This window comes from Macrotis lagotis, chromosome 5, assembly GCF_037893015.1.
Source record: "Macrotis lagotis isolate mMagLag1 chromosome 5, bilby.v1.9.chrom.fasta, whole genome shotgun sequence".
NCBI lineage: Eukaryota > Metazoa > Chordata > Mammalia > Peramelemorphia > Peramelidae > Macrotis > Macrotis lagotis.
The window spans coordinates 240349384-240364928 of NC_133662.1; the positions used below are offsets into that span (position 1 = coordinate 240349384).

Genomic DNA, 15545 nt, shown 5'->3' on the forward strand with positions numbered 1-15545 from the left:
AATCGGCAGGCAAAGTTTTCAAGTTTTCACATCAGAAACACTCAGATGTCCAACAGCTGCAACGACTCGGGTCTTGTGCAATTCGGGACCTAGGACAAAACTCCGCAAAGCTCAGCGTGCAAAGGGGGTCTTAGGAGACAAAGGTTTGTGCTGTTTCGGACCAATTCAAAGTCATCCACGGATCCGCAGGGCAAAGCCCAAATGTCTGCTTTATCCGGGGATGGCCTTTTCTGGACTTGGAGGACACAAGGGCTCTGAGAACTGCCCAGGGCTCAAGCTGGGGCAGCAGCCGCGGCACTGGAACTCGCAGCCTCCTGCTGCGGGGTCTCCCCTTGCCTATCCGCTCGGCCCCCCGGCCCCGCGGCTTCCTGACGCGCAAGCCTCGAGGGGCCCCGGGCCGCTCCCGGCCCCCGCTCCGCGGCCGCGCGGCCCCGGCGCCCCGGGCGCCCCGGCTCCTGCTCCCCCTACCGGGCGGCCGCCTCACAACTGTTTATCCCGCCGGCGCGGGGGCCCAGCTTCCTCCGGGCTCGCCAACGTGCAAAGTTTCCCGGCGGCGCGGGCGCTGCCAGCTGGGCCCCGGCGGGGCGCGCGGCGGCCACGCGGCCCCGGGCCCTTTAACTCCCCCCTCGGGCCCGCCCGCGGCCGTTGCTCCGAGCCGCCCCGGCCCGGGGGCTCCCCGGCCCCCAAGTACCGTTACCTCCGGCCCGGGCGCCCAACTGCCTCCCGAGCCCCCGCGCCCGCCCCCGGCCCGGCCCCGCCACCCCGCGGCGCTGCCCGGGCTCCTCCTGGGCGGGCGGCCCGGCCCGGATCGGGGGTTCTAAGGCAGTAACGCCCCCAAACGGCCCGCCTCGGGAAGAGGGCCAGGCCCGCTCTCCCACGCGGCCGACACGCGGGGGGCCAGGGTCGGGCCGGCGGGGGCTCCCGGGCCTCCAACAGCCGGGCGGGCGCGGGCCCGGCCCCGGCCCCTCCCCCGCCCCTGGCGAGCGGGCGCCGGAGGCCGCGGGACACGCCGCGGGCGGCGCCGGGCAGGGCAGGGCGGGAGGCCGCGCGGCCCCGCGTGGCCCGACCCCAACCGCCCCCGGGCCCGGGCCCGGGCCAGCGCCGAGGCCGGGCCGGGCCGGGGAGGGGGGGAGGGGCCGGGCCGGGGAGGGGGGGGGCGGGGCACGCGCCCGGCTCGCGCCCCCCCCCCCCCGCGGGGCCCCGGGGCCTGTGACAGGAATCGGCTCCCAACATGGCGGACAGGAAGCGGCCCCGCGCCGAGCGGGGAACATTCCAGCCGCGCCGGCCCCGGCCCCGGCCCGGCCCCGGCCCGGCCCCGGCCCCAGCTCCGGCCCCGGCCCCGGAGCGGGCGGGCGGGGCGCGGCGCGGCGCGGCCCAGGCCTCGGCCCCGGCGGCCGCCCGGCCCTGCCCCCCGCCGCCCGGGCCGGGCCGGGCTCGGCCCCGCCGGGGCCACAGGTGGGCCGGGGCCGCGGCCGGGCGGCGCCGGGGGCGGCGGGGGAGGGGAGGCCTCGGGCCCGGCCCGGCCCCGCGTGGAGGCCCGGCGGGGCGGGGGCCCGCGAAGGTCACGCCGGCCGCCGGGCGGAAGCAGGGGCGGGAGGGTGTCCCCGAGCCCCGTGACCCCGGGCTCCCCGCGCCCCCCGCGCCCCCCGCGCCCCCGGACCTGTTTTCTTCTTGGGCGCTTCCTGGTGCGGCTGGAGGGCGTGCTTGGGCTCGTGCCTCAGCGGCTTGGGCTGGGCCTTGGGGCTGCCGCCGTCGGGCCCGTGCTGCAGGTACTGGTGCGGCTGCTGGTGGTGCTGGTGGTGGTGGTGGTGGTGGTTGTGGTTGTAGTAGTAATAATGGTGGTGGTGGTGGTGGTGCGGCGGCGGCGGCGGCGCTGCCTGGGGCGGCTGCGGCGGGGGGTGGTGGTGGTGCGGGTGGTGGTGGTGGCCGTGGCCGCCGCCGCCGCCGCCGCCGTGCTGGGGCGGCTGCTGGGGCTGCGGCGGCGGCTGGGGCTGCGGCTGGGGCTGGCCGGGCTTCTCCTCCATTGAAAGCGGCGGGGACTCCGTGGCTGCGCTGCGGGCGGCGGCACCGTCTCCGGACCGTCTCGGGCTGCTCTCCGGGCGCACACAGTCCATCTGAGTGGCTCTCGCCAGGGCGCCGGCTGACTGGGGGATTCGCGGAGATTGGCAGGCGCCGCCCGGCAATCGGCGGGCCGGGCCGGGCCGCGGGCCCCGCCCCCCGGCCCGGGCCCGCCCCCGGCCCCGCCCCCCGGCGGGCCCGCCCCGGCCGAGCGCCACTTCCCCGGCGCAGCCTCGCAGGGCTGGGCCTCCAACGTCAGCACTATGGCTCTCCGGGCCGCCGGGCCCAGGCCCGCTCCGCCAACAGCACTTTCCACACGCCGCCCCCCGCCGCTAGCTCGCGTCCGGAGCGGCAGATTCCGCGGGCCGCGGGGCCGCCTGCCCCCTCGGGGCGGCGCCCGGGCCCGGCGCGCGGGGCCGGCGGAGGGGGGGCCCCCCGGGCCCGAGACCCCTCCCCGGCCCGAGTCCGGAGCGCGCCCCGCCAACTTCGCCCGGGGCCGGCGGGGGCGGGGGGGGGCAGTGCGGGGGTGGGGCGGGGGGCCCCGGTGCCGGGGGGCAGTGCGGGGCGGCGGGGGCGCCCCGGTGCCGGGGTGGGGGGCCGGCCGGCCTGAGGGCGGGCCTCGACCCCCTCTAGGGGTACCCCCGGGGCTAGGGCCCAGGTGCGGCCGGAGCAACAAGTTGGGGTGCGCAGGCGGGGCTCGGGGGCTCCCGGGGCAGAGGCCACCCCCAGACCTGGGACACATCCGGGCATTGACGCCTTAGTCCTCGGGGGCCCGGTCTAGCCCTGTGACCTTGGCCAAGTCACCGCCGCCCATGAGCGGCCGCAGGGCCCAGGGGCTCAAGCCCCCCCATCCCATCCAGGGCCTCGTGCTGGCCTCCCTCGGGGTCCCGGCCTCCCTCGGGGTCCCGGCCTTTGTGGAGCCCCTGACCCGGGGAGGGCTTTTACAGATGAGGAAATGACCGGCCCAGGGTCACAAAGCTAGTAAGGGTGTGAGTATGGACTTGAACTCGGCTCCCCCGAGTCTGGGTCCCCTGCTCTGCACAGGCCCCGGGAACTCCGGCCCTCTACAAGCAGTGGGCGGACACAAAGAGGCCAGAAACCAGAGATCCTTTTCCACCCATACGTTATTAGGTTCATATGAAATCTATCTGAAAACTGTCTTGAGCCGGGTCTCTTAAAATGACAACTGCTTTTTTGGCTCCCCAAATAATTATAATGAACATATCCCCCCCCCCCCCCGCATTAAAATATTCTGCCTTAAAGTTGCCTAAAAAAAAAGGAGGAATGTTCAACTAATAATGATGTCAATGTCACATCTAGTGGAAAGAGGGTAGAATTTGCTCTTGTTTCTTGGACACCCTGGGCTTCCATAACACACCTTTTGGCTCTTCTGTCCAAACTGTCAATCATTTTGACTTTTGTGGTTTCTTTATTAAAATCAGAACTGCATGCTTTATTAAAGGGCATCTCCAACTCTGTGACTCCATCTACCCCAGGGAGCTCAAAGCTACCAACTTTTCCCTGGATCTGTGTTCTCCTATCTTGATTTAGAGGTTAAAAAAAATCAAAATTTCATTTAGAGATCTTCTCTGATATCTAAAAAACAGTTTTATTCATAGATGATAGCTTTCAAATCTTTTACCTTGTGGTTTCTAAAATCTGGCAAGCAGTATAGTACACTGAAAAGATAAATTGAGATTTTTTGCTTAAGATATTTCAAAAAAAACAACAAAAAAAAACCAAAATACCTTTTCTCCTTCCTAGAGACCAAGGATGAGGTGTAACACTTTTTTTTCCTCTCTTTTACCGTGGATGACTGTTGCCTTGGATAAATCATTTTGTATTACTCTTAAATTTGAAAAGAATTGCAATTTATGAGTGGTCTCAGCAAAATTGGAGGAGAAAAGGATGAGTGTTTTACTAAGAAAAGTACCTGTTATTGTAGTGTTAGTCGTGATAGTTCTAATATTTCATGAACTCTTTAAAATACACACAAGTTCTTTGACCCCAAAACTATATCTTAAAATATTTTAGCTATAAAGTTATAATTTTCACATCCTTTGCCTTGCATTTATACTCTCTGTGTCCGTCTGAAAGACATAGGAGAAGCTGCTACATTTAATGAAAAATGCCTCATGTGTTTGGCAAATCACTTCCCCTCTCAGAGCCTCTGTTTCCTCAACTGTAAAGTGATGATCTGCGGGGTCCCTTGCAGCTCTAATGATCTGGGAATAATAATCTTTCATTCCAGAGCTTCTTGTTTTCCTTGTGAAATCACATAACATCAGAGGAGTTGGCAATGCAGAGTTCAGTTTTATAACTGTAATAATTAACTTTCACTTTACACAAACTATAATCTGGGGGGGGAAAAAACCTTGTCCAAATGTATTATGTGGAAATCAGAACTACCTCCGATGGTGATTCCAACTTCAAAATTAGGCAAATCACAGAGCCTCCAAAATCATAGAATTTCCCATGTGAAGAATTTCCTCTGTTTCATTTCATTATAGAAAAAAAATTTTGCTCATTTTCTTTTAGATCTCAGAATTTTTGCCTGAAGACACAAATTTCGAAATAAAGACTTTTGAAGGGACCAGGTTGGAGATAAGGAGAGCTCAGGTTAGTCTTTCAGCAAGCAGAATTAGGTGGCTTTCTGGATATAAAAGTTTTCAGTTCAGTTGTTTGACCTTTGGAGCATCATCTTGTTAGAAATAAAAGCCAAAGCGGTCTCCATTGTGTTCACTCAAGTGATGGTGTTTCCAGGAGCACAAATCGTGATCCACACTTAACCAACTCCTGAATTTCAAAGTTCTGTCAAACTGAGCTGCCCTTTATTCTTCTCTGAACTGGAATCTGCACCTAGATTAATGGCACCAGACCCATCATTTTTGGTAGTTGACAGTAAGATGTCTACTAGACCTCCTATGATACAAAAGCCAAGTTGAAAAAAGAAATAACTGAATGAAAATAATAATCATTGGACAGTCTGAATCTCATACTACTTTTTAAGGTGTCAAATGGATTTAATAAAAATAAAAGTGATTATCACTTAGCCTGATAGAGATTAACCTGCAGGAGAAAAGATCTGACTGGGTTCCAGTCTTGGCAGTATCACCATAGATGAATCACTTACCCTCTTTGTATCCCAGGTGACTCCCCTTAAGACCATAAGCTACAAAGAGAATTCAGATGGCGCCCCCATTAGGTTAGGTGGCATAGTGGATAGAGCACCAGTCCTGGAGTCAGGAGGACCCGAGTTCAAATCCAACCTGACAATTACCTAGCTGTGTGACCTTGGGCAAGCCACTTAACCCCATTGCCTTGCAAAAAAAGAATTCAAATGGCGCAGAAATTTAGAGCCAGAAGAAACCTGCAAAACCTTTGTTTTACAGAGGGGGAAACTGAGGCACAGAGACTTGAAATAATTACCTAAAGTTACCTAGTATTTAAGTGGCAGAGTGAGGATATGGACACAGGGCTACTGCCTCTGTGCATCATTTGTTCTACTGTTTTGTGGAATCTCCTTTTCCTTCAAGGGCTTTATAATCATTCCAAACTACATAGATGAGGTTATATTATACATAGACAAGTTTGGTGTCCAGTACAAAAGTAATGTCTGAGTGCTAATTTTCAAGGATAAAACTTCTTTGCCCCTTTTCTATAGGTGACCTGGCCACTCAAGTTAAATCTACCCTTGACTGGTCACTTTACATCAGTCTACATTTCAGTTTCCCCATCTGCAGAAAGGTCTGCACCAAAATGCTATGAAAATGAATGAAGTAATGACCCTGAAGTGATTTGGGGGGAAGAATACAACTCTCCATCCAAGGCAGTGTGTTCCTAGTGCTGAGCTTCAGATTCATGCCACCAGGCTTCATCTCTCCAGTTCAAAGTCTAAAAGAATACAAATCAAAAAAGTCTGCATTAGACCTAATCATACAGCCTGGGCACTGAAAATGGGCTTCAGTGACTTGCAAGAAGGCAGCTGGCCCCACTTGTCTCCAGGGTCAGCAATCCCTGCAAGCTGTAATTTCCAGCAAAACAGCCTCTTGATGGCAGTCAATTTAACCAGAACAAATAGCAACTTTTAGCTTTTAGTGCATTCTGGGCATTAGCATCCGTCTAGGTGCTGCCGGGCAGGTGCGCTTTCTCCAACAGTGTACAAAAGGAAGAAGTTATTTTCTTATTTCCTATCTGTAGCCAAAAAGAACTAGCCCCGAGTCTCAAACTGAAGGATGGGACCAGTGTTGCCATGCAGACCATGTGTTTATCTCCATATCACTATCTTTCAGAAAGAGTTCCTGCCCCCTAGGTCTTAAGAAAAGGTATTTTCACCCTTAAATCTCCAAGGAGATAAAGTTTGAAGAGGGAATCTTGTGATAGAACAACAACCTGCTACTGCCATTAACTTTTTTTTTTTAGGTTTTTGCAAGGCAATGGGGTTGCCCAAGTTCAAGTTGCCCAAGGTCAAACAACTAGGTAATTATTAAATGTTTGAGGTCACATTTGAACTCAGGTACTCCTGACTCCAGGGCCAGCGCTCTATCCACTGTGCCACCTAGCCACCCTTACTGCTATAATTCTTGATGAATGGCCAGCCTGTTTGGTTTTATTTCTGACGCTCAGGATGGATAAGACCATAGATGTAGAACCTTTCTTGGATCATCCACACCAACCTCCCCCTTATAGAGAAGATAAAATGAATTCTTTGCCTTCAGAACACATAACAGAGCCCAGGTCCTCTGACTCCAGATCTGCTCTCTCCACTGCACCACACTGCTTTCCCTCTCTATTTTTCTGTAGCTTGTTCTGGGAGATCCATAAGGATGTTCCTTTTTGCACACAAATTCAGATGATCCCACAGAGATAGACAACATCTGTTGCCTACTCTTGCCAGAAATATGAAACTTGTTTACTAAGGCACCACCAAGTAATCCAGAGACCTTCACTTCCATGCAAAAAAGCAGTCAAGTTAACCTCAGATCTACCAGAGATAAAGTGGTTTGGCCTGGATTTCAGGGAACTAAGGCCGCATTTCTTATTATCTTGTTGCTTTACACAGAATTAATGATACTCAAAGAGCCTCACCTATAACCTATACTTCATACCCTTCCCCTATGAGAACTAGGGGGCAGCTCCTGCTCTGCTATTGCAAGGTCACATTATCTTAGATTATCATGTAAAGTGTTTCCTAACCTCATTGTCTTCATAATTACCATTCCAATAAAGCTTCTCATTTCTTTTTTTGTGCATACCTATCTTGGAGATTTCTTAAGAAACTTCCATTTCTCTCCTTATAGACTCTCTCCATAACTCTGTGGTTAGAAATGACAGATCATTATCCTCATTTTGTATGAGAAGCTGAAATACAAATTGTTGTTTGTCCTTCATTTCCAAAGAGAACAAGAAACATCCCAGATGACTTTAGTGAACTGAATTTGTGAGGCAGAATTGTACATATTCATCAGTCTCACTCTTCCAAAGTCATCATTGTCCAGTGGCAAAACAGAAGTAAGAACCACTGGCAATGGCCCAGGATGCTGTAGATGACCTTCATGGTCTTTGGATCAGATTGTTCTAATCTACCCATTCCTCAAGGTGAAGTCTTCACATACTTGGGGTAAACATCCCCCTAACTCACCAATGGGTTTGAGATCTGTTGGTTACCCCTAACCTGATTTAGCCCATCTGCCAGAGTGTGACCACTGTATATGCTGAAGCTTCTTGAAGACTCAAGTGAGAGATATGAGAGAAAATGGACAACAAAAGTGGATGAATAGCCCTGAAAAGGGCTCAGCAAGCCCTCTAACCAGATATTAGTCCTCCCTGAACACCTATACACTCCTGAAACAAATAGGTTGAAGGTCTTACCTAGTTTCATAATATTAGTACTTTCATAATATTAGTAGTTTTGCTTTTGGGGCTGATTGATTCTAGACTTTAAGATTATAATTAGATCTCAAGTCTGTCAAAGGATGACCTAGCTACCAAGATCCTATGTCTTCAGAGGGTCTTCAGAGACCATCATTTTACAGATTAAGAAACTAAAGCCCAGAGAATTTGTCTGAGGTCACATAGGGAGTAAGCTTCAAAAATAGGATTTGAATACAGATACTCTAATTCCCAGAACTAGTATTCTACTAATTTTTTTTATGGGTTTTTGCTAGGCAATGGGGTTACGTGGCTTGGCCAAGGCCACACAGCTAGGTAATTATTAAGTGTCTGAGGTCAGATTTGAACTCAGGTACTCCTGACTCCGGGGCCAGTGCTCTATCCACTACACCACCTAGCTGCCCCACTGTTCTACTAATTTCCAAGAAAAGAGAGACACCCCACCCCAGATATGTGTGTAAGATGTATATATCCATACACACACACACACACACACACACACACACACACACACACGACCTTGTAGATGTATGTTTTATGGGCCCTTTGGCTTTCTAGTGCAGTCATTTCTCATGCTGTTTCTCAGATCTTTTTTTAGAATCACATGTTATAGATCTTTAGTCTTCCTAACCGGGAGAAAAAACCATATTGTAGGCCATCAGCACTTAGAGAGGGAAATTATAGCTCCTGTTTTTACCATTTGAAAGAAATACACATTATTGAACACCTGGAATGTACACGGCAATCTGTAAATACAACAGTAAATTCTATCAGGCTCGGTTTCAGCAGGGAAGGTAGCCCATAGACATAGGGTTTCCTAGAATATATCGAGTCAGCCTGCTGAAATCAGATTTCTCACTGATCATTGTTTGCTGGGATCTGTATAGACTCTTCAAGCTACCACATTGGACCAAAATATCAGTAATCCTTAAAGTCTTGACTATTTAAAAAGTGGTTTCTTCTATTTAATTTGATGTAGCAACATTTTGGGGGTTTCATTTAATATCAATTACACTAACTTGTTTCCTTCAAGTCATCAAACTTTTTCCTTAGGAAAGACAACAGACTTCCCTAGAAAGAATTTCCACATCTTAACCAACTTTAGGAAGAGAGACTACAGAGAATAGCTAAAATTCTTGTCAGTATTTAAAAAAAAATCTGAATAAGATTGGCTTGTTTTACCCAATCATCCTCTTTGAATGTCTTAGAACTTCTCTCTCATTAACCGGATTCTGGGTGAGCTGTTTGGAATAATCTCAGTCATGCAAATATAACTCTTGCCCCTAGTCAATCTATTATCTACCTGTGGATCAGGAGCCATTAACCAAATATCCAGGTTTTAATCAGTTGAATAGCAAAGAAAATAACAAGGGAATAGTCTCTCTTACCTAAGGGAGTATCCCGGCTATTTCCACAACAGTGGTTGAAAAGGACCACTTCCTGGACCACTTTTTCTGAGGGAAGAAGGACATTCTCAGAGGCGGAGCCAAGATAGCAGAGTAAAGGAAGGACATTTTCTGAATAACTCAAACTTCCAGCTTTTGGCCCCATTAGCACTCCTCTCCCATTTAGCTTTTACCTCAATTTCATTCCACCAGTGGTGGCTACTTCTCTACAAAGCAATTCTCTCCTACATCTTAAAAGATCTTCGGCTTTAAAAGGGAGTGTTCCTTCTTTGTGAGGCTGTCTTAGGCCTTAGGCAACTCAGCCCATTTTCACTTCTTTTTTAATAAGATGCTCACTTTCCACAACAGCAATCCTCATCATTTGATATTTAAATGGAACCAAATTCCTTTCAGTTCTCATCAAAAGCCTGGCAGCCAGCTTCAGGCCTATGAAAAAATACCTTGAAGATTTGAGAAGGCTGAAGAAGAACTAAGCAACTTTGGGGCAGGGTAAGTTGGCGACCTTTGCTTGGAATTCCTGAGGCCCAGCTAACTTTTATGTTCTATCTCAGTTTAAAAAAAAAAAACAGGGGTGGCTAGGTGGCATATAGTGGATAAAGCACCTACTTTGGAGTCAGGAGTACCTGGGTTCAAATCAGGTCTCAGACACTTAATAATTACCTAGCTGTGTGGCCTTGGGCAAGCCACTTAACCCCATTTGCCTTGCAAAAACCTAAAAACAAAAACCAAAAAACCCAGCACACCAATCCAGTTTCATTAATTCAGGGCAGATGTTTTTCTCAGGTTTAGAAAATCTGAGGACACCAACATGTAGTTTCCTCTCCAACTGTATCTTGATCAAGATTCTGCTCTAATGGGCCTTATAGAAAATAACAACTCTTGCCATAGCTGGTGGATATTCTTGAAGCCCACTTCTTCAATTTCCCAATGTTATCTATAAACGAAAGAAATCTTCTGGAGGGAGAGAAAATGAAACACTTTATTCCCAAATCCTACTGGATACAGGTACCTCTCCTAGTGTGAGCCAAAAGGTAGGGTAATTACATCAGGTATTATATAGTCTTTAGAAACTCTTTCCCCTCCCACCTGGATTTTTCATAAGCTCTCAGAATTTGAGTTACAGTCTAAGAGGTCTGCCCATCCCATGACATGTCGCTAATATGATTCACACACACACACATCATGCGACGTATGTTATTTTGATGAACCCCAATAGTCACGGGGTGTGTGGGATATTATTCAATTACCTAATTGCACAAACTCAGTTGTTTGAGGTCAAGAGATTTCTAGGTCATTCTTGATCAGTTAAGGACTAGTTTCTTCTAATCTTGGGTTTGTCATTTTTGGAATGAGATTAGGAGAACTCTCAAAGTTTTGTAATTGGCTGGGGCCATTCCCCCTTTGTAATGGATTTCAAAGGGAGCCTCTACCCTGTGAAGACCAACTACACCCTACCTTCCTCACACTCGATGTTCTTTTCTCCTTGGGTACCAAAGAGTCTAACTCCATGAATGCTGATATCTGTGACTATTTTGTAGACTAGAAGATTGTCTAGATAGGTAAAGTATCTTAGGGTCCTAGAGGCAGCTATGGAAGGGGCCTTAGACACCATCTTGTTGAACTCCCTCATTTTACAGATAGAGATATAGATGAGGCCTAGGGAAGTTAAGCTACTTATCCAAGCTCTATGTGGTTTTAGAGGCAAGATTTAAAACTAGGTCTTCTACCCTAAACCCAATGCTTCTTCCAATTAACCCATAAGTATTTCCTATAAGATAGCCCTCCAAGGGGTGGCTAAGTGGCATAGTGGATAAAGCAGCCCTGGAGTCAGGAGTACCTGGGTTCAAATCCGATCTCAGACACTTAACAATTACCTAGCTGTGTGGCCTTAGGCAAGCCACTTAAAGCCATTTGCCTTGCGAAAACCTAAAAAAAAAAAAAAAAAAAGATAGCCCTCCATTAGTCTACTACCTTGTATAGAGCACTGGCCTTGGAGTCAGGAGAATGGGAGTTTGAATCCAGCTTCACACAATTAACTTTTACTAATTGTGTGACCTTGGGCAAGTCATTTAACCCTGATTGCCTCCCATCCAGGGCCATTTCTAGTCATCTTGATTCATATTTGGCCACTGGACCTAGATTTTGCTTGCATTCATCCTCTTTCCTTTTAGAGAAACTATCTTTGCCTGGCATCTCCCAAGGATTGCTAGTGCTCATGTCTTCTGGGTTGAGCAAGGTAAGTCACTAATGCTTGGCTTTGAATACAGTAAGCAAGTCTACCAACTTCAAACTTCCTAGAGCAAAATCCAAGTAATGGACAGTTCATAGTACCCTAGAACTAGGCCATCAAGTCCAACCCCATTCTATAGATGAGGAAACTGAGACCCAGAGAGCTGATGGGATCAGAGATTTAAAGGTGGAAGGGATGTTAGAGTCCTCAAGTCCAACCCCCCCCATTTTATAGGGAAGGAAATTGAGGTCCATAAACATTCAGGGACTCCTAAAGCCACACAACTAGTCTGTGGGACTGAGATAGGATTCCAACCTAGATCTCACATTCTCCACAAATTGAGCTGCCTCTTCTGATTAGGACAGGCCTCCTTCTGTGCTTAGAGGCCCAGCTGCTGCAGATTCAGGAGGGCTGTACTACCAGTACTGATCACTTGGAATCCTTGTTCCAACAAGGATTGGTTCCCACAGTAAACCATCTCCATTTTCAGTCCTCGCTCTGCTATCTCTTAAGAGGAACCTGGAGGGGGTCCTACCTTTGCCCCATTCCTATTTCCCTATACAGGTCTTTGGCCTTGAGCTCCTCTGGCTTCTCCTTTTGAGTGTACCTAAAATGGAGAGGCCTATGTTCCCCATGGTTGAATTCAACAATCTGCAGTGTACCCCATGTCATGCCGTGTGTTGAGGATAAAAAGATAGAAATGAAACAGTCCCTGTCCTCAAGCAGCTCACATCCTATCGTGGAGCAGTTGTGGAAAAATACAATCCAGTCTCTTTTGTGTTCTCTTTTTGATCGATAACCCAAGTATTTCCTAAGCTCTTAATGCATTTCAGGCCCTATGTTATATGCTAAAGACTCAAAGACAAGTGAAATGACTGTAACTATCCAAGAATTTACTGTTACTATCACTGTTCTCTAAGTAACTGTCTCAGCTTTTTTCTTTTTTTAGGTTTTTACAAGACAAATGGGATTAAGTGGCTTGCCCAAGGCCACACAGCTAGGTAATTATTAAGTGCCTGAGACCGGATTTGAACCCAGGTACTCCTGACTCCAAGGCCGGTGCTTTATCCACTGCATCACCTGGTCGCCCCGTGTCTCAGCTTTTCAATGAAAGACTTCTTATTCCTCTAAAAGAACTGACATGAAACAGTGGTGCAGTGAGCCCCAAACCTACTAGATCTGACTCTACTTTGATCTTTGTCTATGCCTGAGGAAACCACCTAGCATCCTATGGGTCATTCTGTTGTTGTCTCTCTCCATATTCTTCCTCTACCTGCTGAATCAATTCTTAGTTCAGAATAGATGGTAGATGGGGGGGCAATCTTGTCACTAATGCAGTTATGCATTAGTCCTGGAATCAGGACTAATGGCAGGGCATAATAAACATGCCTCCTGAATATTTCTCCTGTTTGGCTAAAGAGGGAAAAATTTGAACCAAAGAACTGGAATCCCAAGGAGGCATATTTCAGCTCAATAGAAAAAAACATTTCCTATCATTTAAGCTCTTAGAAACTAGAATGACCTGCTTCATGTGACTCCAGGCCTTGTGGAGTTATAGTCTAGTAGAGAAAGATAGACAAATACAGAAAGAGCTATAATAGAAAATAATACGTAAGTATATTACATGAAAAGCAAATCTAGTGCTTTGTGAGGTCCAGGCAGGGCACATTTATCAGTTTTGTAGATCAGGGAAGATTTCATAGAAAGATAGTTATTGATTTCAGATTTCAGCATTCATATTGTGTCATATTGACATTCATTTGATGTCGTGATCTTTGATTGCAAAGGACTGCAACAACAATAAGATAGGATGCAGCTCATAGTTGAACAAGAAGAGGAAAGGGCATTCTAGGCAGAAGGATCAAAGGTTATAAAAGTGGGGGAGAATCTAGAGCAAACCATGAATAAACTAGTTTAACTGGAACATAGACTAAAACCTAAAAATGGAAAGAAAGAGTGGAGTCAGATAGTGGAGGGCCTTGAAAGCCAGACTAAACTCAATACTAGTTATAGTAAGGAATTGTGAAGGATTTTGAGCAAAGGAATGGCATGACCAGAATGGAGGATACCTGTGGCAGATACTATGTTCATGAGGAATCCTCTGGAATTATGGTCACTTATTGTGTTGAGAGTTCTTCAATTTTTCAAAGTTGCCTTTACAGTATTACTGCAATTGGGCAGCTAGCTGGTGCTTTGGGGAGAGCCCCAGCCCTAAAATTAGGACCTGATTTCAAATCTAGCATCAGACCCTTACTAATGGTGTGACTAGTCACTTAACCCTGCTGCCTCTCTTCTTCCAGGACCATCTCTAGTCATCTAGATTGAAGGAGCCCAGCAAATTCAAATCCAAATCATGTCTTGGCATCACCTCTTCCATGTTTTGGTCCTCTTCAAGAATGAAAGACAAACATCATCATCATCATCATCATCATCACTGCAATTGAATAAATTGTTCTTTTGGTTCTGCTCACTTCACTGCATAAATTCTTACAAGACTTCCCAGTTTCCTTCTCTTTTAATGTGTATCCCTTTAATTTCCAGTTCTTTACTAGCACAAAAAGAATAACTAAGTATTTTTGTGCATATGGATTCTTTTCTTCTTTTTTTGATCTCTTTGGGATATAAACCTTGTAGTAGAATCATCCAGTCAAAGTATGTCCAGTTAAATGGATTTTGGGGTATAGTTCCCAGTTGCTTGTCTGAATGATTGGACCAGTTGATAGTACCACCAGCAGTACATTAAGGTTCCTGTTTTCCCATAACCCTTCTCTGTCCCTTGCAGGTCCATGGTTCTTTTTCAGACCTGAAACTTCTCTTGATTCTCCAAAAACTCTGTCCCTCTGTAGTGGCTCTGGGGTCACATCATTCTCCCCTCTTCTAAGCTTATATGGTTCCTAGATGCACATGGTTCCTTTGGAGGAATCATGGTGCTGTGAAGACTTCTCTCAAAGGCACTGAAGACACAGACTGGCAGCTACCACTGTGGGTGACAACCCAGAAAAGAGTTCTCACTACTACAGTCCTTGGCATTCTCAGATGGCTCAGCATCAGAAACTGATAGAATCTTATCAGTAGAAATGACATTAGAGGATTATGTCTATTTTGTCACTGTATCCTAAAGATGCTCAGACTCTTCTGACTTCCAGTTGAAACCTCTGGGTTGTCATTCCCTATTAGAAGTTGAGCTTCTTGAAAACTAGAAGGTTTTATTTTTCCATTTGTATGACTAGTGCTTAGCACTGTTTTATACATACTAAGATTTTATGCTTTTCATTCATTCATTTATTCATTCATTCATCTGACCAACTTCTCTGTGGTCATCTCTGCCCTGACTCTTTGTCTTTGACCCTCTAGTCTTTCTTTTAAAGGCCAGGTTCAAGGGCATAGCCCTGGTTTATGATTAGCCATGATTCACTCAGTCATCCTTAATGCAGAGTTAAAGGGGAAAGGGACATACTCCAGGTCAGGCAATTCAAACTTCAGCAGGGTCTCTTTCTATATCAAATCAGAAAATCATTGTGAATGATAAATTTGGAGGGAGAAAGAAAGGAAGCCAGAGAATCTGTTGCTTTAATATAGATGAGCAGTAACAAGGGCTTTTATCAGTGGGAAGAGAGAAGGGAAGGATGTAAGAGATATTGGGAAGGTATAATCAATAGATTGGTGATAATAATGGACTATGAGAGGAGAGAGAATATAATATCCAGGTTTTGAAGCAACCAGATCAATATTTGGTGCCACTGACCAAAATGGTGAAATCAGAATAACATAAGTTTCAGACATACTCATCTTGAGGTAACAGGACAATACATGCCTGAACACTGTGCTAGAGCTATAAATTTTGTTGTTTCATTCTTTCAGTTGTGTCTGACTCTTCATGACCCCATTGGGTTTGGGGGGAGGTTTAGACAAAGATACTGGAGTGGTTTTCCATTTTCGTCTCTAACTCATTTTACAGA

General features: G+C 47.9%; 1 protein-coding gene and 1 long non-coding RNA gene across 3 annotated transcripts in view; one reads left to right on the forward strand and one right to left on the reverse strand.

Moving 5' to 3' along the window:
* Positions 1-2211, reverse strand: part of NUFIP2 (nuclear FMR1 interacting protein 2) — a 30046-nt gene extending 27835 nt beyond the window's left edge. Inside the window, exon 1 of the mRNA XM_074189104.1 lies at positions 1661-2211. Coding sequence (XP_074045205.1) covers positions 1661-2114 — 454 coding nt within the window. The 5' untranslated portion in view covers positions 2115-2211. The remainder of the gene's footprint in view (positions 1-1660) is intronic.
* Positions 1506-14056, forward strand: LOC141488760 (uncharacterized). Of its 2 annotated transcripts, XR_012468781.1 has the most exons (3): positions 1506-1769; positions 4597-4677; positions 9750-14056. It is a non-coding gene; the product is annotated as an uncharacterized LOC141488760 (long non-coding RNA). The 2 variants fall into 2 exon arrangements; XR_012468780.1 differs by having other exon boundaries at positions 4597-14056.
* Positions 14057-15545: the final 1489 nt, after the last annotated feature.